Source organism: Dermacentor albipictus, chromosome 4 (assembly GCF_038994185.2).
Source record: "Dermacentor albipictus isolate Rhodes 1998 colony chromosome 4, USDA_Dalb.pri_finalv2, whole genome shotgun sequence".
NCBI lineage: Eukaryota > Metazoa > Arthropoda > Arachnida > Ixodida > Ixodidae > Dermacentor > Dermacentor albipictus.
This window is the reverse complement of record NC_091824.1, coordinates 81,111,112-81,136,572: the sequence shown is the minus strand read 5'-3', so window position 1 is coordinate 81,136,572 and position 25,461 is coordinate 81,111,112. Positions and strand designations below refer to the sequence as shown.

The 25,461-nt window shown below is 45.0% G+C and overlaps 1 protein-coding gene across 3 annotated transcripts in view; it reads right to left on the bottom strand.

Moving 5' to 3' along the window:
- Positions 1-24,882, bottom strand: part of LOC135913345 (disintegrin and metalloproteinase domain-containing protein 10-like) — a 160,943-nt gene extending 136,061 nt beyond the window's left edge. The window contains exon 1 of one of the 3 annotated variants that reach the window (XM_070537171.1): positions 24,655-24,882. In XM_070537171.1, the coding sequence (XP_070393272.1) occupies positions 24,655-24,778 (124 nt within the window). In that variant the 5' untranslated portion in view covers positions 24,779-24,882. The remainder of the gene's footprint in view (positions 1-24,654) is intronic. The other 2 variants (XM_065445937.1, XM_065445935.1) reach the window with 2 other exon arrangements.
- Between the last annotated feature and the right edge of the window lie 579 nt (positions 24,883-25,461).

The window sequence follows — 25,461 nt, the reverse complement described above, 5'->3', positions numbered from 1 at the left end:
TCGTATGATTACTGTCCTTTACCCTACGTAATACTTCTACACCCGGTACTATGCTGGGATCGGCTGAGAGTATGAAATATGTTTCATTTCTTGTTTCGCCCCAAGCGATTTTTTGGCTCCACTCCCTGCTTTGGCGCTTCCTGAAGCAAGTATCCACTATTCCGAGTCTATTATATTCCGCAAATTATACCATAACCTTTCTTCTCATGTTCATAGCAGGTTACCAACTGCTTGTTATCCGGTCTGTTTTTCCCTCACTTTTGCACTCAAGTCGCCCATGACTACAGTACACTGATTGCAACTTTATCAGTGCTAACCCAACATTTTCATCAATCTGTGCTATTTCTTCACCATCATGAGTGGAGGTTGCAGCGTCGGCCTGCACTACCTTTAAACTAAATCTAATATTTAGCTTTAGTACCACGACTGCTACCTTTTCATTCATGCTGTAGAATTCATCAACGCTGCTCGCTATGTGTTTATGAATTGTAAATCATCCCCCGTATTCCCTCTTATCTGGAAGACCCCTGTATCAGAGAACGGGAGCGTTAGTCAGCACTGTATAAGTCTCACCAGTTCTACTAAGCTCACTAAGGTAAAATCTGGTAATTTCTCAGAGAGCCCTGCTAAGCCAGCTGCACTCGATAGGATTACCGTGTTAAAAGTTGCCATGTTCAGTTTCCAATGGCGGCCTGTACGAATCCAGATACTCTGAGCACCCTTTGTGCGTCGCAGCCCTGACCGCCGCCTCGATCAGGTGCCCCGCTGCCGCTGTGGACTCAGGGCTACGGGCTACGTGCAAGAGTCATGAGGAAAAAGTTAGTGGCCGAACTCTGCACCAGGGACGACAATTCCTGCTCTGGTGAGGGAGCGTCTATTGAAGCTTAGTGGGACTTGCTAATTTGGTCGCACCTAGACTAGTGCAGCCCCACTGCTTTCGGTATATTTTTTTTTTAAGGCAAAAGCTTTTCTAGGCTCATGGTGAAGTTTGTGTCAGCAGACCTGACTGTCGGAGTGTCCGCCGAATGAAGAATGAAAAAGGATTGATAGTGACAGTTAGTGAATGATAACTGTATAATAGAGATTCGTAGAGGTTAATAATGACTAGTAATGACTAATAATAACTACTAATGACTTGTAATAACTACTAACGACTACGAAATGACCAATATGTCTAACGACGGCTAGTAATGACCACAATTGATTAGAAATGACTAGAAATGTCTAGTAATGAGTAGTAATGACTAAAATGACTACTACTAACTTGTAATGACTACTAAAGGCTACCAAATGACCAATACGTTTAACGACGGCTTGTAATGACCATAATTGATCAGAAACGACCAAAAATGCTTACTAGTGAGCATTAATGACTAATAATGACTGAAATGACTTGTAATGACTAGTACTGACTATGAAATGACCAATATGTCTAACGACAACTTGTAACGACTACAATTCATTAAAAATGACTAGAAATGCTTAGTAGTGAGCAGTAATGACTAAAAGAAAGAAGAGAAAGAAAAGAGGCAAAGAGAAAGAGGCGAATGATAGGAAGAGGAAGAGTACGCTTCCGCCGTTCACCTCTTAAGAGAGATCTTAGGAGAGATCTTAAGAGACCCTGTAGTTTTTTTTTTTTGCGGTGTAAGGCTTCACTTTAAGCTAGTAAACGAGCACTTTCGCATTTGCGTCCATAAATATATGGACCTTGCGGCCACGATTGAGCCCTCTACCTCGAGCTCGGCAGCACGACGCCATAGCCACTAAGCCACCGTGGTGGGTATTGCTTCAAGTGGCGACATACACTAATACTAACGGTTGGCGGTGAAAAACAGGTAGATAAACCTAGAAAGTGAAAGTGCTGTTAAGCCCTCATGTTTACACTGGCAACAGCTCCGGCCAGGAGGTTATTTTGCTGCGTGCAACTAACACGTGTGCATGGCCAGCGTCGGGTGGCCTGTGTGCCTTATCTCTCAGGCGATAACGTCGCGTGACACTGATATGTCAGTTTAGCGATATTTAGGGTGCTTTCATGAGGGTGCTTGCCTGTCGCTCCGTGATGATTAACTCTGTTCGGCAACACAAACGATCATCACCTCTTGCGAGAACTAGCTCAGCAAAACAAGATATAACCACGCTATTGGAATCTAATTACTAGGGCAGGCGACGTTGAGGCAGTATCATCTCCTTGATACTCGAAATGACTGCTCCTCCAGATACTGTCCCCTTGTGAAGTTTTCTTGTTGGTTTGAGGAAGGGGTAAATGGCAGGTATAAAAGGGATCGATTGTCTATTGCGTATCGTGTGCAAAGCGGAATTTCTACTCTCCGAAATCAGCTTTTTGGGAAACTGAAGTAAGAGTAATAATCTAGAAAAGAAAGCCCGAGGCCAAATAGCAAACGATGTCATGAACTGCGTCACTCTAGCAGGATCCATGTAGGTATGATTTGCTATTTGGCGCGTATGCCTTGATGCAGTCATAACGGTTTCCACCATCCTGCATGTAGCGAGTCAATAAAGTGTGGCAATGGAACGTCGCGCTCATGCTAGCATTAAACAATTACGTATTTCGGAATTTTCCTTTTTGCGCCCACGCCAGCAACGAAAAAAAGAAGGAAAGACCACCAGGTAGTCAAAATTAATCCAGAGTCCCCCACTACGGCGTGCCTCCTAACCAGACCGTGGTTTCGCGATGTAAAACATGGGATCATCATCATCATCATCATCATCATCATCATCATCATCGTCATCATCATCAGCCTGGTTACGCCCACTGCAGGGCAAAGGCCTCTCCCATATTTCTCCAACAACCCCGGTCATGTACTAATTGTGGCCATGCCGTCCCTGCAAACTTCTTGATCTCATCCGCCCACCTAACTTTCTGCCGCCCCCTGCTACGCTTCCCTTCCCTTGGAATCCAGTCCGTAACCCTTAATGACCATCGGTTATCTTCCCTCCTCATTACATGTCCTGCCCATGCCCATTTCCTTTTCTTGATTTCAACTAAGGGAACAAACTCGCGTTTGTTCCCTCACCCAATCTGCTCTTTTCTTATCCCTTAACGTTACACCTATCATTCTTCTTTCCATAGCTCGTTGCGTCGTCCTCAATTTGAGTAGAACCCTTTTCGTAAGCCTCCAGGTTTCTGCCCCGTAGGTGAGTACTGGTAAGACACAGCTATTATACACTTTTCTCTTGAGGGATAATGGCAACCTCCTGTTCCTGATCTGAGAATGCCTGCCAAACGCACCCCAGCCCATTCTTATTCTTCTGATTATTTCCGTCTCATGATCCGGATTCGCAGTCGCTACCTGCCCTAAGTAGATGTATTCCCTTACGACTTCCAGTGCCTCGCGGCCTATTGTAAATAGCTGTTCTCTTCCGAGACTGTTACACATTACTTTAGTTTTCTACAGATTATTTTTAGACCTACTCTTCTGCTTTGCCTCTCCAGGTCAGTGAGCATGCATTGCAGTTGGTCTCCTGAGTTACTAAGCAAGGCAATATCATCAGCGAATCGCAAGTTACTAAGGTATTCTCCATTAACTTTTATCCCCATTTCTTCCCAATCCAGGTCTCTGAATACCTCCTGTAAACACGTTGTGAATAGCATTGGAGAGATCGTATCTCCCTGCCTGACGCCTTTCTTTATTGGGATTTTGTTGCTTTCTTTATGGAGGACTGCGGTGGCTGTGGAGCTGCTATAGATATCTTTCAGTATTTTTACATACGGCTCGTCTACACCCTGATTCCGTAATGCCTCCATGACTGCTGAGGTTTCGACATAATCAAATGCTTTCTCGTAATCAATGAAAGCTATATATAAGGGTTGGTTATATTCCGCACATTTTTCTATCACCTGATTGATAGTGTGAATATGGTCTATTGTTGAGTAGCCTTTACGGAACCCTGCCTGGTTCTTTGGTTGACAGAAGTCTAAGGTGTTCCTGATTCTATTTGCGATTACCTTAGTAAATACTTTGTAGGCAACAGACAGCAAGCTGATCAGTCTATAATTTTTGAAGTCTTTGGCGTCGCTGAAGCGGTGGCGTAGGGGGAGAACACCCGCCTCGCGTGGAAGAGGTCCATGGTTCGAATCCCGGTGCCGGCAATTTTCCACCGGATTAAAAAAAATTCCGCGTGTTGATAAAATTGCATAAACAGGCCTGGAGTGTGGCCTGATCCCGGTGGCCAGAACCGGTAACGCACTCCCTCACCAGAGCAGGATTGGCCACCCTGGTGCAGTACGTGGCCACACTCCTATATGAACAACACAATCAAAACATGGGAATTTAAGGCTTAATGTTTTATTAAATAACGCGCACTGGCCTCAGATACCCAGGCACGATCCCCAAATATCCGAAATGAAGAAGTGAAGGCGGAATGAACAAAATTGTGGATAAATTATTTAACAAGGGATTGCTTTGTAATATATACAGAACTGATTATCTGTATAACTTGATGTATGTACACAGTTGGTAACAAGGAAAACTTTAGTGGAAGAGCTGAAATTTCAGCTAGTACACACACAAGAATGATCCGCTAGAGACTCCTTTGCGGCGTGTTTTAGGCGTTGCGAAATTGTGTTGTGCGACTAGTTCGGAGGTCACGTTTCTACAATGTTTTACGATCGGCGGCTCATGAACCGATACGGAGAATGCCCGCCTTTCTTGACAAGGATATTTATGTCGGCGCGAACACATATCGCAAAGTCTCAGTTTCGGCTGTCTGCAAAGGTATCGTGTGAACGAAGCGGCGCGTTCTTTTTATGCGTCCCGTCTGTGGACTGATCAGAAATGGCGGAAAAGAAAAATGAAGAAGGAAGTAGAAAGGGAGAGACAATCGCATTGTTCTGTGCACTGGTTCGGCTCAAGTCAGGAATCGAGCAGCCCAACGGCGGGCGCTTCTGCAGTTCATAAACTGCATTAAAACCACCTAAGCGCGTTCCTCCACGCAGTGTGCTGCTCGAAAAATGGTGCTTTAAGTCAAGAGCCATCACTACGTGTGCTTACGGGAGCCCCATTTGAATATGTAAAGACAATTAAACCTGTAAGCATATAAATTTTTACTTTTAAAGAAATCTCTGTGTACCGAACAATTTCTTCACGTGTTGCGAAATATACGCTGTATATATGATGATGAGAAATGGTGCACATTTTGAAAGTATGGATACCTTTCTGTATAATTTACACGTTATCACTGCGCATCGCATAAACATTACTTTCTTGCGCCAACCGACATGGCGGCTGACCCATGTCGATTTGTTTGGACTGTCTGCCCAGGTAGCGTTATTGATCTTTTACATAGCGCTAATGACACGAAGCTTGCACACGCTACGTTCAACGTTACGGCACGTTTAGTCCCTCACTTTGAAAGGAGGCGCTCAGATGCGGGAATTGCTGGAATGGCAGTTGCAATATGAAATACGCCTGCATCAAACACCACTCTGGTTCTCTTCAGAAAAAAAAAGAAAATCAATTTCTGGTGGTGGTGACATCACTCTCGTCTGAATATAGTGCTGAAACACTACCTAAACATGACTTAGAGCCTGCTATGGAACTACATGTTTCGTAATTTTAGCTTGCACTATCAGTCCTGGTTGTCAGCAAATTCCTTTTTCTCTTCGATACTATCCATCATTCATTTATATCTAGTCAATGTTTTGTTATAAACTCGGCCACACGTGTAAGGCTCAGACAGGTAAAATGATAACACAATAAACACTATTTCAATTTTTTTGAACAAAGCTACTTGTTTACGCTGCACTACACGCGTAACAATGGCAGCCACGGAAATAAAACTGTTCATTGCCTAAGGGCCGCATTATCTTTGCAGGGACATAACCTATACATGTTTAGTTTGAAAAGTTGTTATGGGTGTCTTTTGAGGTAAAAACAATGATAAAACTAGTCGATCAGATGCTATGACTGCCTGAACAACACTGACACAACAGGGCGAACTTGGATCATGAACCAGCGTACAAATTTGATCCAGAATTTAAGTTCGTTTAATCTCAAACCCCAAAAATTCTGTGCGTGAAAGACTAGCAGAAATATAACCGTCCACTCGCTGTATTAGAGTCAAGCCCCGTGTATGGCCATTGCCGGCCTGTTTCCCTCGCTGACGCATACATGGCTCTCGTGACGAAAGCGTTTCCTGAGCTGCTATCGGCGCTATCTAGCGTTGCCGGGGAAGCATGTGATGCAGCCCGGCATAGCGGTTGGTAAACGCCGTTTGAGTCATACCGAGAGGAAAAAAAAAAGAACTGGGTTCGTCACCGACCGAAGGCGCGGCCTTTGACAGTCGAGGCATTGTGTGGGACGCAAGGGCGGGGTGGCAAGGTTTAACAGGACGCGCATTGCCAGTTGTACCGAAAGGGCGCGCAGAGCCTTCTTTCTTTCTTTTTTTGTGGGGGGGGGCGGTATGGAAGTTTGTTCAGAACATCAGGAAAACAGCGATGTGCCCCACCTAATGCTGAAAAGTGCAAGTTAAACAGCGTGAAATTACGAAGGCAGTAGAGAAGGAGAGTTAGAAATGTTTAGTGATACGAAATGCAGATAGGTTGGCCTCAGGAACATTCCTCTAGCCAGCCTACTCTGCGTTGGGGGAAGAGGGAACGGAGGAGGATGCCGATGGGTGGAGTTGATGAGAGAAGGAAGATGAAAAACATGCGACAGGAATGTCTACTCAGACACGTGCGCGCAAGGCTACCGGTCAACTTCCAAGTGACATCTTGTTATTTAAGAGCATATATAAAAGTCATCCATTCACGTTTGGCAAAATATGGGTTTACTTATCATTGGACAAGATTTGGGCAAAAGATGCTCCTGTGTGAATTAAAAAAAAATTGGTTATGGGGTTTTACGTGCCAAAACCACTTTCTGATTATGAGGCACGCCATAGTGGAGGACTCCGGAAATTTCGACCACCTGGGGTTCTTTAACATGCACCTAAATCTAAGTACCACAGGGTTTTTCGCATTTCGCCCCTATCGAAATGCGGCCGCCGTGGCCGGGATTCGATCCCGCGACCTCGTGCTCAGCAGCCTAACACCATAGCCATTGAGAAACCACGGCGGGTATCCTGTGCGGAGGAAACCACACAACAATAAATGGAGCTACATCTTTTGAAATGTAGGGAAATGGCAGTTGTATACGGTCGCCTTCAAGACTAATAGTTTCGCAGTTCAACGCCGGTTCTGCCCGTGTGCTTGTCACTATTGTCTTAACTTGCTCTGGATCCCGCCAAGTTGCCTTAAAGGAGGTATTCCTGGCTTAGTGAATGCTGGGGGGGCTCGCGAAAGCCACAGACTAAATCGGCATCACACCTCGAGGAACAATGATCTTTTAGCATTGTCACCGGAGAAGAAGTACATGGGCTAGAACAAGTTGCCGCTGGACCAACTGATCAACTAGAACACGTTGTGTGAAAAACTTAAATGGTAATATTTGAAAGTAGTGATACTTTCTCGAATATTACTGTGTGGAGTTGTGCTAACCCTCATATTTTTTATTTATTTCATTTTATTTATTTGACAATACTGCCAGCTGCTTTTTGGCAGCCAAAGCAGCAGTGGCACATAGAAAATAAAAAAAAGGGGATACTGTAGAAGCAAAGAAAATGTCGAAATAAAATTCGAACACAGCAAGCTCACACACAGTGCAACACAGATCATACTTGTACGCTACTGCGTACAAGTATGATATCTCTAAAACTAAAGACATGAGTCACCCGCCGTGGTTGCTCAGTGGTTATGGTGTTAGACTGCTGAGCACCAGGTCGCGGGATCAAATCCCGGCCATGGCGGCCGCATTTCGATGGGGGCGAAATGCGAAAACACCCGTGTACTTAGATTTAGGTGCACGTTAAAGAACCCCAGGTGGTCGAAATTTCCGGAGCTCTCCACTACGGCGTGCCTCGCAATAACAAAGTGGTTTTGGCGCGCAAAACCCCATAATATTTAAAGACATGAGTTGAATAAAAATTCGGTACAAAAGGAATTGCATGCTTCGCTCACAACTGAGAAATAGCTGATAAGAAAGTCGACAGTACGCTTGTTCGTTACCTGTTGTGGAAGCCAGCCTGTTCCATTCTCTTATCATTCTAGGAAAAAATGAAAATTGATAAGCAATAGTTCTAGCCTGGGGTACAATAAGGGTAAGTTCGTGCTTTCCGCGGGTACTGGTACACGTGTTAAGCAGCAAGTATTTGTCAAAATTCATTTTAGTTTGGCCGTTGACTATCGCGTAAAGCATATTCAGATGGTGTAGCTTACGGCGTTCCTCCAATGTTGGAAGACCAAACCTTGAACGGAGATCAGATAGTGACACATGTCTTCCGTAGGCATTAAAAATAAACCTGAGTGCTTTTTGTTATTGTTATATTGTTATATGTTACTGAAGCCTTCAACCAGCATCTAGATTTTTAGAATTTAACCTGTATCTATTTTGTAGTATAGATATTAGGGCTTATGAGTCCCTGTGACTTGAAGGCCATGCTGTTTCGCTGCTCAGCGAAATTCCACCATCGAGTGCTGATCGTTCTGACAGAGAGACATGTGCTGGTCGCATGATCGCGCTTTTGTATGGGTGCCGTAAACCCCTGAATGTTGCGTAGATCCCTTCTGTGCGTGAAAGAATGTATCGCTTTTTCTATGGCAGGGATGTCCGAATTGGATAAGGGGGTGGAGGAGGCGAGGGAAGTCGTAATATTTTACGGCTATTATTCGCAGCGACAAATCATTACCGCACGTAACGCTTAAGATGACTGAAGGTTCAACGGAATGGTTACTTGTTGCTTATTAACATGTCAGATTCGTGTCCTCATTATAGCTGCAGTAACTGCCTAAATATAACTCCAGTGAATTCTTCCACCACAACAAAATAACTAAAAAAAAGAAAAACGTGCGTCCCGTTCACGTTCCAACGTACGTCAAACGCTGTCAATGCACGCGTTTGATCTAACGCAAGCTAACGCCAGAAATTATGCTGCTCGTGTATTGCATTCTGAGAAAATTGAGAACTTCACATCTGCGGGAAGTTACGGTGGCGTCAATTACTACACTAACATTGGTTCAAGCGCAGGCATGCAGCACTTTTTTTTTCTTTTGCCTGCGTTCTTTGCGCTGGTACTTTCCCATACTTCTTCTTGCAGCATCTACCTGTGGTAGGTCCGAAGTCCATCGACGATGGTGCTGCTTCAGGGCGAGCAGTGGTCGGTATGCGAAGTGTCAAGCGTGCGCACCCTCGTCACCTTTGGCGTGAGCAAAAAAAGAAAAAAAAAACACACCTGCCGGTCGCCGTGTTGACAGAAGAACGCGAACGGGTCGGCGTAAAGATAAGGGTCGGTGCCCGTTATGCGTTTGTCTAGGCTGCGCAATGGCTTGAAACACGCGGCCGAGCCCCTCTGAGCGACCGCCGCGCGTTCGCAGCCTTCGCCCTTCCGCTGGGTGGGAAACACACGCGACACGAAGGGCGGTGATAAGTCAGTAGAGCACGCGGTGTCCGCAGAGACACATGCAGTCGTGGCCCTTTATTGCCGGCGCCGACTGGTGTAGAATGGCGCGAGAGAACGTCGATGTTGGATGGATCGGTGCGGCCCACTATGATGGACATCTGCGGATCCCGAGAGCGGCAGAACGAAGACCCCAGCCTTGCCGCCACGGACCGTAGGTGCCGATGTTTCACTAATATTACCGATGCAATATTGAATACAGTGTTTGTACTCTTCCTTTTTGGAGAAAGAAGGCGTACCACCATTTTTAAAGGCTATGCTTGTTTAAGAAATAAAGGTTATTCTTGGCACACTTGATTCGACCAGATTAGCTGGATTGCTTTGAAGCGCGGACATTGATTATCTGACTAACCGCAATGCGCCAGTGCCAATTAACAAAGTTGTATTACCATTTATAGGAATAGATTCACGATACAAGTGGCAAATATTGCACTGAAACCAGCCTTTGTTTCAGGCTTGTGTCCTCATTAAGAATCCTGAGATGAGCACTAGTTTTGACGAATTATGTCCTTGGTGCATTATATTTTCAAAAAAAAAAATCTCATGCCACTGCGGTACGAAATTATCTGCGATTGCATTGCTTTTTGATTGAAACAGACATATATTGACTACAGCGAGCCACAGAATTTTAGCTAAATTGACATACCTAGAAAATTGATAAGCTTCCAGTGCACATGCTGCAGCATGCATACCAACCTCATTACAATAATGTAATCAATTTATTTCTTATGCAAATGTACACCTTGTATTTTTTTACAAGTAACGCCCAACGTATAATGTAATGCAGGTTTGAAGAAATTACCGCTATCTGCCGCAGGGGTATCAAAAAACAATCTGTATAGCCTTGCACTGGAGCGGTCTAGCTCTTCCAGGCTTAGGGAAGGGTGGTTGAGATGATCGCATGAGTTTAAACGTGTGGAGAAGAGTGTATTCTAGGGCATTCTCCTTATGTATGAAGTGCTTTGGGGACATTTGTAATATCCTAGACGCGATAGTTCGCTCAGTCTGCCCTCAATGTGGTGTTTGGTAGCATCGTTGAGCAGTGTAAGTGCTTGTGCCTGGCGGATTAGTAGAGCTGACAACAGCGTGCCTTTGTGATGTGGGCGGTGAGAGAAGGTTGTTGTTTTTTGGTTTATTGAGCCGGTCATAGCGTTGTATTCGATATTCGGCTCTGACACATAAGGTTATAGTTGTTTATGCGCGTCACTATACTTGTGGCGATTTAGTGTGATAGACCTGTACCGAAGATATTATAATGTGAGCACTATTATTTTCAAAGGTTGAGTTTAGTTGAACAGTCTGCGTGCAATGCAAAGCTTTATTGCGGTACAGCACCTCAGCCTAGTGCACCGCCAGCAGTGGGTAGTGACTAAAACGTCAGGTATCGTCTAGGAAGACGGATGCTTGTGGTACTAAAAACGAAGCATTGAACACCAGAAAACTGAACAGATTGGTAGGAATGCACGGTTAGAAGTAGCAGCTATTTTTTTTATTGAAACAAAAATAAAAGAGAGATTCAGTCCCCCTATAATGATGACCGCTACTCTTTTCCGTATAGCAAGAACAACATGCTATATAAAAAACATATATGTATTGAGGAAAGAAAAAGAAAGCGTTCTAGGAACGATAATCCACAGCACACATTTCTATACAGAGCGGAGCATACAGATATAAAAGGCGAAGGTAAGCCGCACCAGAATGAGTTCGTGAACAGTTACAAACACAGACAAGCGGCCGCAATTCAGTCTGCCATGTGTAGGTAAACAGGTGAGGAATACACTCTGATAAAATAATGCACGCACAGAGATATGGCAGTAAAAAAAGGGAGCGGCAGCACAGAATACAAACGAGTATAACATGTGATATACACGAGATATAAATGCCAAATATTGGCGTCAATTTCGAGTTCAATTGTACGACTATTCAGTGCGGTATTTAGAACTTGTTGAATATGCCCGCGTCCTCGAAAAAATGTTCGAGCGCGTTAAATGGTTTTCGCTGTGCTATTTTCTATGGCCATGGGCCAGCAATTTTGCGAGTGAGAAAGGTCGGTGAGGATCAATGTAGTGTAGCTCTCACTCTAGCTATCATCTCCGCGTCGGGTTTCTGGGGCATTCGAGGAGTAGATGGCGAACATCCTCATCGTTGTTGCCACAGGAGCAAGCAGGGGATGAAGCCCGTTGTATGCGACATAGAAGATGCCGCGTGCTAGGCACAGTCGAAGGATTGTCGTTTGTGTTATCCTTTTCGTTTCTCCTATATTCAAGATTTGGTCGTCCGCTCCTGCTTACCGTGTTATTGCCCATGTGAGCGGGGCAGTATGACCACATGGGTGAGTCACAGGCAGACACGCTACGAAAAAAGCTTGACATAGTCCGCCTTTTGAAAGACGGTTTGGGTGAGGACTCAAGAAAATACAGAGGGAATGGACTGCACAAGCAGATTTCACTGAGTCTCAGCACTGCACAATGTGCATAAGGCCTTATGCACCAAGCACTGCACACTTTCTCTTCTATCCTTAAAGATTCGAACGCCAGCTTGTACAGAATGTCTTTGGATGTGCGCGTTCGTGTGCGCATGTTTGCGTTTTGTACGACGTGGATAAAGCCTAGTGCGCCACCAGCAGCGGGCAGTGACTAAAACAGTTATTGACCAGAAGCCCACGTGCTCGGAGTACTAAAAATGAAACTTCGAACACCAGAAAACTGAACACATTGGTAGGAATTCACAGTCACTTTCGAACCCTCACGTTATTGGTGATCAATGAGAAATACACAGTGATGACGAATGTGGGATACTACATGAAGCTTATTGTTGAAAAAATGGTTGTGTCATTACTGTGAAACGGATTCTTCGGTAAAAGCTCACGCCGCAATTAATCCTGACGACATTACCATAAACATTCACACCTTACTCTTTTTCTGCCGAACAGCGAGTGTGCGTGGTCTGTTACGACGATAAGCTGAACCTGACAGCTATGGTTCTTAAACTGAACAACGCTGCAAAGCACAAGGAGAAACGACTATATGAACAAATTGAATTCAAGCTTTTGAAACTTGAATCGCCTGTAGGACAAAACACTCATCGTCCTTCTTTACAGGTTATCAATGTGCTCACGTTAGAGTACTGATATTTGATGATATTAGCGATAGTTAAATACCAGCGTGTCAAAAACAAGAGACGAGCGTAGAATGGCAATACACAACACTAACTTCTAACTGGTCTTTATTCCATAGAGGGCATAGAGAACTTCAGTTCGAAGTCAGCGCTGTGCACGTCCCTTCTACGTTCGTACCTAGTATTTCACGATCATGAATGAACTAGCCCAAATTTCAGTCCTATTGGTGATACTGTTTGTAGGTTGTCTTAAAGTAACACTAGCGCTCTGAGAGAAACCGTAAACAATTACAGTTTACATAATTACCCGGGGCTCTTAAGTATCGGTGAAATATCAGCACATGATAAACGTGCTTCCAATAGTCTGCCTCCATCGAGACATGGCTGCAGCAGGGATGACTAAACCAGGAACCTCATACTTCGCAGTAGGTTATCATGCCTGATGACCCTGCGTGTCTGTTATTGCAATAAAAAAAATTTTAACAGTAGCCTACACGCCCTTTATCGCAATTGAAAGTGACTCTCATCTCGAACGCGATACGCCCATGACGAAAATTCTGCGTTTTTACGGAATAAAAACATTACCTCGTTTTTATGTCGTATTGGAATTTTGACCACATCAGTGCCTGTAACCTGGTCCTAAATAGGTGCACGAGCGTTTTCGCATTTCCCCTCCTTCTAAGTGCTGCCCCCGTGGCCAGGATCGAACAGAGAACCTAGAGCACTGTAGCGCAACGCCTTAGCCATTAGGCGAGCGCGGCGGGTACATAAGCCTATTACCACGAACGCTATCAGATAGACTGCACACACAGCTAGACACATCAGCAGGATTATTCATATCTAGCAAATTTGGCAAGGACTATTGTAATGAATGTCAGAAAGTAATCTACTGGGCATGATATCTTTGCGTCGGTGTTCGTGAACGATATCGTAGACGGAGCACGACTAAGCGAGGTAGGATACAGCAAGATGGTATTACTGAAGGCGAATAGAATTGGAGCATGAAAAGTTGTTCGCAAAAAAAAAAAGAACTAATCTCGTTCAAGTTCAGTAAAATGCCGCACTTCTAGTCCAATGCATCAGATGATATACAACCAGTTTATTACCACAAATTAATAAAAGACGTTCGCATGTTGACGTAATTGTTTGGTGATTTCGGTAGTGTTTGTGTAAACTTGCCACCTGTCAGTCTCAGTTGTCAGTGGACTGCCACAAGTGTACTCGAGATTGTTTGAATATTTTATAGCTCCGTTTACGGACTGCACATTGGCATAAGAGGAAGTATGTCCCTATTTCAACTAAACTTAGGGGCTCTATTCTGTCGGCAAAAACACAAATTGAATGTTTATGAGTCGTCCATCGACATATTAAGGAGCACTTGCACCACTAGCCGCGGTAGAAAAGAAGTTATGGCATTTCGCTACTGGGCTACACGTTGTGCCTTCTGTTTCCGTCCATGGTTGCGGAATAAAAGTGCCTAATATGGGCGGATTGCGAAAATCTCGTGATTCTTATAGTTCGTGATAGAGAAGACCGTGTCGTCAAAATTGCCCTAAACCTCACAGCTAGCGTGCCCCACCTAGTGTGGGTCTCCTACTAGGATGTAAAACTTTGTAAATAATTAATAATTGTTGATACAAGGAACACCTGGACTTAGCCAAATAACGTCTGCAAAAGCTACAGTGAATGATAACGTGGACAGACAGGAACATATTTATGTTCTAGAACATGTGACCCGAATTTTTCTTTGCGCTCCTTTCTGTATTCGCCTAAACACAAATAAGAAAATTATGAAGTATTAGGGTCCCTAAATGCACGCTTTGGTTTTCAGGATTCTCATCGCACGATGTGGACCAAGTGAACTGTTGCTCAACGTACTTGACACCGGGTCTTTCGCCTTCAAGAGAGCAATCCGTGGACAGTGTGTTAACAACCGCGACTGTCATGGAGTCGCTCTCTTTAAGGCGGTACCCACAGTCGCCATTGGACCATCCCCCAGGACAACACCATGCCAACGAAGCCTGGCTTAAAGTTTCATGATCTTCCTGCATTGCTCAAATGAATGCGTTGGGTGATATAGAAGTATCGAGTGGTACGAGATTCGACTAGCACATCGACGATTGCACTAGAAAAGAATTACTGCTCTTCATGCAGTCGTCGCCATGCGGTCATGGTCGTTTGATCGCCTTCATTGATTATTTTACTCTACATGATACGTGATACTGCATGATACAGATACACGTTGCACCGGATACCTAAGACATTGATTCGTAGTTGAGTGTCCTCTTCGGCTACGGGAGGTCATGGGTACCAAACCACGCTGTCACCACTTGCTCACCTGTTATCAAAATAGGCCCAGGCGTTCCCCAGCCTGACGCTCAGCTTTATTTAGGAAGTAAATTGCCCTGAAAAAAGATCCGACGTCATGCAAATACATTCGAATCTCGTGGGCCAAAGGAAAACCTGAAAAAGGAAGTCATTGCCGCTGCCATGGTCACCATTTTCCATATGGCGTGTCCTAATGCATCTATTAGGTTGGGGCAACCGCGGGTCGGGTTGAAGCATCCCTTTCCCAAGCACTGGGGTCCCATAATGGCGGAGCACCCGACCGGGAAGCGCACTTGAACCTATTTCACTGATAGGTACCAGCAGCAATTCTAGTCTACCTCCCACAGCGGCAGCGGTACCCCACGCACACAAATCTCGTTAGGGCCCCCTTCTGAGATTCGAGGCCCTGCGAGTAGCTGAGCACCAGGCCGGGGAACGTCTCTACCCATTAGAGAAACTGGTGGTTTAACGACTGCACGGGGAGTAAAACCCAGTAGCTCCCCCTTACGAGGCTGATGCTCCATCACTTCACCACCACTGTGGCACTATTACACTCATCGCGTCTAGTCGCGTAGCATACAAAATGCGCATATCTCCTAGCATAAGAGAATAACGATTTGCTCAATACATCCATAATGCGGTGAATTGTAATAGGAAAGTGCTGGCTGCATCTGATGGAATAAATGGGCGATGCCCTACGATGTTCACTTGACACATTCTTGTTTGTAAATAAAGAAAGGAACGACATTTTTAAGTTTACACCTTATTTATATCTCTGTTCGATGAAATATTAAGCACATAAGAAGCCTTAGCGCTGAAAATTTATGCTACATGAAGAAAATAGATTAAAAAAAAGGGGGGGGGGAGCGGACATCAGGAGAATCAGTTCAGCTAATGATGGCGCCTCTTATTGAGATACATAAACCCATAGTAGACTGTGCTTTCTTTTTTACAAGTTACATTGGCCGAAATCATATCCCTTATATACGATGTCCTGTTTATGTGCATGAACCATGCACATAAACATGCAAAATATGAAGGTCTTGGAAGAACTGACTACTTCCTCATACATGACGCTATACGCTGCTTATCTCAGGTGGCGAAGAAACTGTCGAACACGTTCTGCAATAACTGCAGGCTGTCTGGAAATTAAAGACTCGTCGGCCCCACCACTCTGAGCCAGCTAGACAGAAAACTGTTCTTGTTGGACACGATCATGAGTCCATGGGGTCACATACCGCAGCTACAGTAGGCTGCGAGAAAGCATGGCTCCAATTCATGAAGGTGGGTGGTATGAGTGCCCGGCTGAGTCAGAGCTGATGATTTTTACTGTGTAGGCGTCAACAGTTGACTTTCTTTCCTTCTCTGAATCCTTTTCTCCCCTTTCCCCTTCCCCTTGTGCAGGGTATCGAAACGGGCTCAGTCCTTGTTTACTTCACTTCCTTTTAATTATCCTTCTCTTTCTTTGTTGGCCAAACATCATAAGAGTTCACATGGGAAAGATAAAAAGAGACAGACGGAAAATAAATATTACGTGTTCCATACGTTTGCAATTTTTGACTCGAAGTGATAATATAGTAGAGAGATTCTGCAGATTATCATATGAAACTTCTCTGGACAAGACTAGCGCTGCTGCGGCTGACGGCTCCCCCTCCCCCCACTCCCCCCAGAACTGGTAAGGCCGAAACATTGCAGCCCGTTATCACGCAACTATTACTGGCACTCGGACAACCAGAGAGACAAGAAATGTGAGTTCATTTCTTTTTTTGCAGTGAGTGGAAGGGGTGTGGAATGCTAAGAGATAGAGCGCTTTGGTCTTGTCTCCAAGTTCCTTAAGCTAGCTGGCGTCGTCCGTCTTCTGCACGATCTGCCTGTCACCTTGCGAATCCAACCCTGCTACTCCGCTTCCGAACACGCTCCCAGATTTCTTGCTGATTCTTTATGGCCTATCAGTTCTGTCTTTTGTTCCTGTCAAATGGCTCTTTTGTAGTCAACGTGTCTCCTTCTACGCTTTATGGATGGTCAGCCGCAACTTGGCACACATGATTGTGCCATAAAACAGCATCAAAGCGTGAACCCTGAGAGCGTAGCGATGCCGTCGTGAACTTGTAAACACGCAGAAGCTAAAGCTCTAGAACCACAACAACACCACCACCAACAACAACAACAAAAAAGCGACAGATAAACAAAGGCGCAAAGAAAAGAACGTCTTTTAGTCAGGTGCACCCGGACTTTGCCAAACTTGAGCTCGCGGAATCTTTCTCTCTGGCCTGGCGAGCGGACATAACAAGATTATCGAGCCAACGTGATTACGGAGTCAACACTGCAAGAGTAACGGATCGATGAGCACAGCAAGCGGAATCAGCTAGGTCACCATGACAAAGTTTGCATGTGGTGTACTGTTCGCTTGTGGTAGAGAGACTGCAGCATGAGCTACATATAGGCCCGGTGATAACACAGATGAATTTGTGCGGAGAATCAGAGTGCGTTGGTCTGCTAACACGTCTGGACGTAAGCCTTCTGGTCAAAAAGGAAAAATAAAGAAAACAGAGCGGACATCTTATTGTACACCGCAGGTCAAAAAACACCAATGCAGAATTGTGAACAGGGAATATTTTATGATCTCTCCATGTCACCAGGAAAGGCTTAGGGTAGAGGCACAATCCTTAAATGTGTATCTTAGAAACAAGAAACGCAACTATCGCTTTCGAAAATATTAAAGCAACGGTCAACCTTGAGCAGGTCCACGGCAAAAAATTATTTTCGATTTCGTTTTTCTTAGTTTTATTTATTTCTCTTTAAAGGCCTGAGGGCCTTCCATAAAGCTAGGCTTGCATACTTGTTTCCTTCACTGAGAAGAGAACACAACAAAAACAACAAAACACATGCTTTGCCTCAAGCGGGTAAGGAAGCCTTACTGGGAAGATACGTAGAATGCCTTGCAGTGTATTACGCCACAAGCCAAGGGATGGATACCTGAAAACTGGTAACACTCCAAGAATTTCTGCTAAACAGGCATGCTTTTCAGCGTTAACAGCCTTTGGCTTCTCAGTTACGCATATGCTAACTTGCATTTTTGTTTTGCTTTTTTAGATTGACAATAATTTCACTGCTGTTGTACAGGAGAAAAGATAAGCGGTGCTACCAACTGATATTTATTCTCCTCATGCGTGAAGATTACACAAAGAGCACACCTGAATGTCCATGGAAATTCCGAAATGCGACCAGCTTTTCCTTTCCTTAAAGAAAAATGAAAGAGAAAGAAACAAGCAATAATAGAGCATTTAACCAACTGACGTTTCCGTACCTCGCATCTCTTACAAACTTTTGATCGAGTATGTTCATCAGTCTTCTAGATTTTCGGTCGATACCTCCAAATTGGCTGGAGTGCGCCTATCATTTTATAAAGAAATGCCTGACCGATGGTACGATCGAACGTCTGGATTTCGGTACAGCAGCTCAGTGCTCTGCCTATTAGGCCATGATCCCACGCATGCTTTTCTTGCGGCAAAGCCGCTCTGTCGGATGTCTGTCGCGCGCGCATTCTTACCTCGTGACAACTAGCGCTGTGATTTATCATCTTGCTCTTTCTTTCCTCTTTCCTCCCCTTCTTCTTCTGTCCCTCTCTGAAGACTAGACAGGCCTTGTGCCTCCTCAGGTGGCAGTTGCCAGCTTTCCCTTTCCTATTCAAGTGTATATGGGCTTTCAAATCAAATAATAATAATAATAATAATAATAATAATAATAATAATAATAATAATAATAATAATAATAATAATAATAATAATAATAATAATAATAATAATAATAATAATAATAATAATAATAATAGCGCTGTGAGAGGCTGAGTTACAATGCGCTGCCTTTGGGATCGGCCCATACCTTCGCTCCTTCCTTTATCCACTTTCCCTTGCCACTCCCTCTCCCCTGACGACGCAGTGCCGTGCTCCATCAAAGGTTGCAGAATTAAGCGTCATTCCGACGAATATTTGACGATTAAGCGACAACCTCCGATAGATCACTATATATTTTTTTCAGACAGATACCTACAAAAATAGATCTAAAACACCGCCTAGCACCGCAAAAATATTGTCACGCTGTGGTGACTGTCAAGAATACAGTAGGAAAACTGTGAATGGCGAAACTAACTTTTATTGGGCGAACTTGTGCCCGTAAAAGCAAGTGACAATGAAACCACAACGAACGCGGTGAACACAGTCGGCGATCGTAGGAAATCTGAGCAGCGGGTCAAGCGCATCGGCTTTTACACATGATTCATCGAACGTTCCAGAGAAATCATTGGCGCCCACGCGTCTTGCAGAAAGTAATACAAGGTTCGAGTCGCGCATACATGCAAATCAGATTACACAAGGTTCGGTGACGACAGCGGATAGAACCATCGATTGCATTCCAGAAACTTCAGATACACGTAGGCGCGTCCTGCGTTAAGCGACATTTGTTAGACGGTGAAACGTGGTCACCCGATGAAAGATAAAGAAGTACATGTTTCAATGTCTTCCAGGCTAACTTTCTTTTCTGGATCTAAATATCCACTTTCACTTATTTAGTTCTGACGCTAAATTGTTGCAAGAAACATCGCGGTAGCACTGAAATTTGATTCTGCGTAGACGGGGGAATTGTGCGCGGTGTCGGAATTTTGCTGTTTGTGGAATGCATTTCGATTTTAGAAAGAAATAGGAAAAACCGGCTTTGACACCGCCTAAGCAACTATTAAAATCTATGTTACACCAGAAGGTTTTACGAAATGACTCGCTTCTTCTGCATTCTTCTATGAACTCATGGACAACCTTCCCCCATGAGGCCGGAATTATTTTCTTCTTCTAGCGAAAACAAGAGAAGTAGAGCAACGGATAAGACGGGAGCGCGGAAGTTCCTTCGGTTTTCGCTGCAGTTCGTTGGCATGGAGGGTATTATCGACGGCATACTGGGACGCAGCCAAGGAATGCATGCTCCTCAGAGATGGAACGAGCCGCTTGCAGCGAGAGCGACGGTGCGCAGTTATTGATCGAGGCAATCAAGTAAACTGGGAGAAAAGGTGAAGAGTGGTATTTTCTCTATGCTCTCTCGTCATTTCTGCCGCCGGGCCAATCATCAGGCGTAATCTGGCGCTTGTGTACACAGTGTCGGCAAGGGGTGACGTCGGAGAAAGAGGTACGGATAACGAAAGCACGGGGCCGGTATACAAGAGATAGGGATGAATACAGGCAGAAGCAAACAAGGTTATGCTGCGTGACTCGCATTGTTCATTCCCTTCGGACCGTCCTGTCAGGCGGACAAAGGGCGCTTGCCTACATATGGGAATCGGATTGACGAGGCGGACAGCGCTCGGCGCGATATCAACATGGTGCAGACAGAATAGGTACCAAGGCGAGAGCTCCACTAATGAGACCCGACTAGAGGACAGAGAGCAGGGATTTCCTTCGGATCGCTACAGTCTCCTCGTGCGAAAGATATGTGCAGTGCGTGTAACAAGACACTGCAGTGGTAAAGTTATTAGCCCTGCAGCGACTCAAAGGTGCTGCTAGCATTATTGTGTCAACAAACGAATACGACGGCCAAATAGTATTCTTCTTCATTGGTCCTTGTAGCAGTCTGCAGTCCAGAAAAATGAAGCACCTAATAGGGAGTCACATCCTGGGTCGGCCACTGGTGTAACAACTCACTGTTGTTGAAGATATTTTTCTACAGTGTAGATTCGACTTAGCTATTGGACCCAATGGCCGTAAGTGAGCAGATTACAGAAGCGTCCTTAGTTATAGGGAGGACGTTCAGGATCAAGTAGGTTGGAGAAGTTAATCCACCCGCCACTCATTTACCGTCTGATCCGCAGTTGCGGACAGTACATTTCGTTGGCAGCGTCTATTCCCTGCGCTCAGGTTTCGAGTTCGCCGCAGTAGTAGGAGATGTACTTATGCAAAATTGTGCCTTGTATCTCAGCAGCACTTACGCCGGCAACTTGTCTGTCTTTGACGAAGCGTTGCAAGTCAGCAGCTGGCGTATAGAATTATGACCTAGTTTAATAGTGCTTGTCTTTCGAAGAACATTTTGACTGCTTCTTCAATAGCTCTGCTTGAATGCGGATGGCTATGATGTGCGCAATAGTTTCCTATTTTAGAAAATCTTGCATATTCGCGACTTCTATAAACTGTGGTCTATGTTCAGAGACTGTCGTTCCTGGCATACCAAAGCAGCTGAATCTGTCATGCGAGCTCTTGGTTGCGGTCGCTGAAGTTGCCTGAAGTAGTGGCGGAACTTTTTTCCAATTTGCGTGCCTATCCAAAAGAACGAAAGTAATTTTACCTGCTACATAGGCTCGGCAAAGCCGAATTTAGTGCGGGACCATTTCTCGATTTTTACGGGCCATTTACCTGCTGGGGGCTACAGGCATGGACCAATTGTCGATGCAGCTGTTGCAGAGAATTAAAATTGCCTCTATACTGTGGCCTACATCTGACCTCCAAACAGCAATGACGCTCTTGTCTGCAGTACCGAGGACCCTCGTCGAGTATCATGCAGCAGTAGTAACCGCTGCATCCGAACTGTGACTGGCATGAGAACACATTTGTCTCGGTAGTCTAAGTAACAGGGCAGCGTAATTTGGTACCAAATAAAAAAAAATAGGTCACCTTATCCTGTTCTCTGGATGTGATGGTAATCATTGGTATAGTCATTCGCTGTCAGGTCCTTTATTTTGCGTGCTGCTATTATGCCTTCACCCCAGCAGTTGAGTCAACTCACGTGCTGTTGAGGAATACACATCGTAATGGTCCAACCAATTGCGGTGGTAGCCTCCTTAGTGTGTTCGAATACAGTAGCTGCTTTCTTAGAGCAAACTGGAGCTTTTATTGGTAGCCTCCCAGGTAGAGCATCCAAAGTTGGGTGCGAGCTGTGCTCATGGCAGGCGTTCAGCGGTCAGGTCTCACAAACCACAGGAGTTACTAGTCGTCGGTTACAAAACGGAATTAATAAAAATGTTCAGCAGCATGTTCACTCCTGTCACACGTGAAAATGAAAGCCTGCTGCACAATTGGTGACGCGCCGTCTCGCATCGTCGCATTGATGATTTCGCAGGTCGGCTTCTTCGGCTCGTCTTCGACGCTTAGCGGAGACTTCGCGCGCTCGTATAGCGGGGTCAGACTCACGCCAATGACGTTTCCCTTAGAGTTTACTTTGCATCATCTCTGCAGGGGATTGAAACGTATGCTGCTCTGTATGTTGTATGGCTGATTTCAATGAATGTACGCACTGTGCGCTTCACTTTGCTAAGTGCTTGTGGCCTCTGTATTACAAGAGGGGTGAGCCACTGTATTTTTGGCTTGTTTAGGGGGGCATGAGCTATTGTTGATGATGAATGTGTCTGTACCACTGGACCGGACGACGCTTTTTCTTTTCAGAGCCAACGGCGCTATGAGTCACTTATGGATCGTGCCTTAAAGACTAAAAAAAAAAAAAAATCACGGAATTTCTTAACAGTGAAGACTAGTAGCAGTGACCTCCGTTCTAGATTAGAGTAATTTGGCTCAGCTTTTGTCAATGTTTTCGTGAGAATCCCGGTAAATCAGTGGACGTTTCCTATTGTGAGGCATATGACCGAGTTCCTGCCATAAGGAAATGCATTGCGTTTCAACTTCAGTTTTATCGACGGATCACAATTCACTAGGCATCCTCGGCGCCTTCAAACATTGTTTAGCTTTCTTTATTGCAGCATCCTGCGTGCAATTGTACTGCCACCACGTGTTTTTTAACGAAGAACTAATAGAATAGCAAAAATATATCGAGCATGTTCGGCAGAAATTTCCGATGAAGCATTACTGTTGTCACGAAACTGCGTCGACGAATTTCGACGCATTTTATTTCGACGAATTTATGCTCTATATTAGGAAGGGACATACCCAGTTGATACGGTACCCAGGATAATTTATAGACGGCTCAGTAAATTTATACTTATCCTACCCAAGTTTCATGCCACCACTCTGGATTCACTCCAAATTTTTTTTCAAGGAAGGTCCGTTATCTGCAACTTTCCAGACATGAGAATGACATTCAAATAATCTTGAATTCGAGATAGGTAGCTATTATGATATAATCTTTCCTCTAAAGAATATCTTGAGCGTGATGAAAGCCAAAGAGAAGCGTATAGCAGCAAAACAATCCTCAGTGCGAAGTGCTTAGGCAAGGTTACCGGAAGCCCTCGTTCAAGGGCTCCACTTTTTCAGCACCTCAAGTTCAGTGTATGAAAAGCACGCCACCACGTAGCGAGGAAAATATGTCTCGAATTTCTCGCAACACATATTTTCGAGTGGCGCAAGCAAAGACATCTACCCGTCTGAAGAACCACTACCGTGAGGCTTGCGCCTGCCCAAATGCACGACAGGTGATAATACGCCAAGGGACATTTCCCAATGAAACTCTTGCGGTACCTGGATACGTAGTAAGCCATAAAGATCTTCGTAACAGCGTCGTTCTTCAGCCGGAGCTTGGCAGGAGATGTCTTTATTATTTGCAGGCTTTTCGAAAAAGATTGTCGTACCCGCTGCAGCCCCTGCAGCCGCTGAGTATGGTGTCCTTGTTGAGGATGTTTGCTTTGTTCGCTGTTGCCTACCCGTTGTGTGCCGCTCGTAGCCCCATAACGTCAGTATTTTTCAGCACTAGTGGCAGGTAAGTACCAGCGAGGCTTGGTTATGCGCCTTTCTAGTACTAGCAGTTTGCAATCCGCGGATTCAACTCGCTGTCTCGAACAACGTTGAACATCCCCCATCGCCGGTAAGCTTCTATACTATAGCACGACTGCTTCGCACACGAACACTCCATGCTCGGCCAATGCCTGCGATGTTCGCAGATAAGCTCTCCTGATATGACACACACTGATGGCCTTGTGCCAACTTCTTGTCTACCGAAGCCTCCTAACGGGTCCACGTGTCGAAATACGCGGTTTGTAGACACCATCGTCCAGATATGGGCGGCGTGGCGGCTGTTCTCCCCTGACGTAGCCTCCCATTCCACCAACGAGTTCGTTTGAGACGCCCACTCGATTGCTAACAAAGGAGTTACCACGGTGGCTACGAAGATAAAGCTCGCGGTTTGGTTCAGCTATTTATCTGATGGTTTCACGCTTGAAGCTTCCACACCTTCAGCCATTCCCGTCCCGCAGCCCTTCCCATGCTCGCTCTCGTCGGTGACCTGTGATGCGCTTGCAATTTTCACAGAAACATTATTCCAGGATACGATATCCGGGCAAATTTTAACGCGGTTTCAGCGGATATTGCTAGACGCTCAGCTTCATTGATTATTTGATGCCTCTTTTCGAGAAATTGCTTCTGTACGGTACCCTAACTCACTTGACACAATTATATTCACGAGGAATCTATTTTGTTCGAAAAAAATGCGATTGTTTTGAAAATTCGCGATGACATAGGCTTAAATACAGTAACCCTTTAATTGATAGTTTTCTGATTCATTTCATTTCGCTATACCGCTCATAATGGTCCCCCAAAGTCTTTCTTACCTAGTCATAACTCCTTGGCTTCACAGGTGCTGAAGATGTTGCCGGAGGATGTTGCCCGTGGACGCGCTTAGGGCATTTACAAGAATAAGTGATCACACCTTACAATAGTCTAGCAATGGCGTTTAGTTCGAAGAGCGCTTCTGCGTTATTGTGGCAAGGCTTCCACTTACCTATGCCTTCGTCGAAGTTGAGAAGCATGCTGGAGGCCATCATGCTCACCGACATGGCCGTCACTGGAGGTGTGGGGTGACTATTTTCTTTTACTGCGTGGAAATCGTTCCGGCCCGTCGCCATTGTAGGACTGTGGCATAGCCGCAGCCAGATGTATACCCGCGGTCATGGCATAAGCACACGTATACGGGCAATGCCGATTGATAAGCGAAAAAGGCCTTGTCACACGATGGCGAGGTGCACGTTGGTTGCGGGGAGGCGGGGATCACGACTGGAAGCGTCGGCGCTGCAGTCGTTCTTGGGTGGAAAGCCCGTGACATTACCCACATCACTTCGTTGCGTCGAGAGCATGAGCGGCAATTTATCTTGCGATTTAGGAGGCTTCTTATATTTTGGTTGCTGTAAAACGTTTCCCCTTATCACTGGATAGTACTAATAGCCGTATTAAAACGGAAACGAGATTGCGCGGTGCCTTTTAAATCCCCTTTATTGCTCTTGCCACCGCGGAATATATGCAGTCAATGCAGAAATTTCTTCTTGTTTCAGATTGACTGTTCGTTTAGAATGCAGTAAAAGGACCTGGTCTTGCAAAAGTAAACTGGTCAGAGATTTCCTCCACAGCCCGGAGAAGTTAAAGGTCTCTCCTCGGAATCTTGTTATCAGTAAGTCAGCTTGTCTTCAACCATTGTCAGCGTTTAAGATGCGTCCTCATTGCAGTTGCTGATGGTGTCTGCTGTAGGGAAAAATATTTCATTTGTTTCATTGTTTTAACAGAAGTGTAAACGAAGACGGCCTTGACTACTACA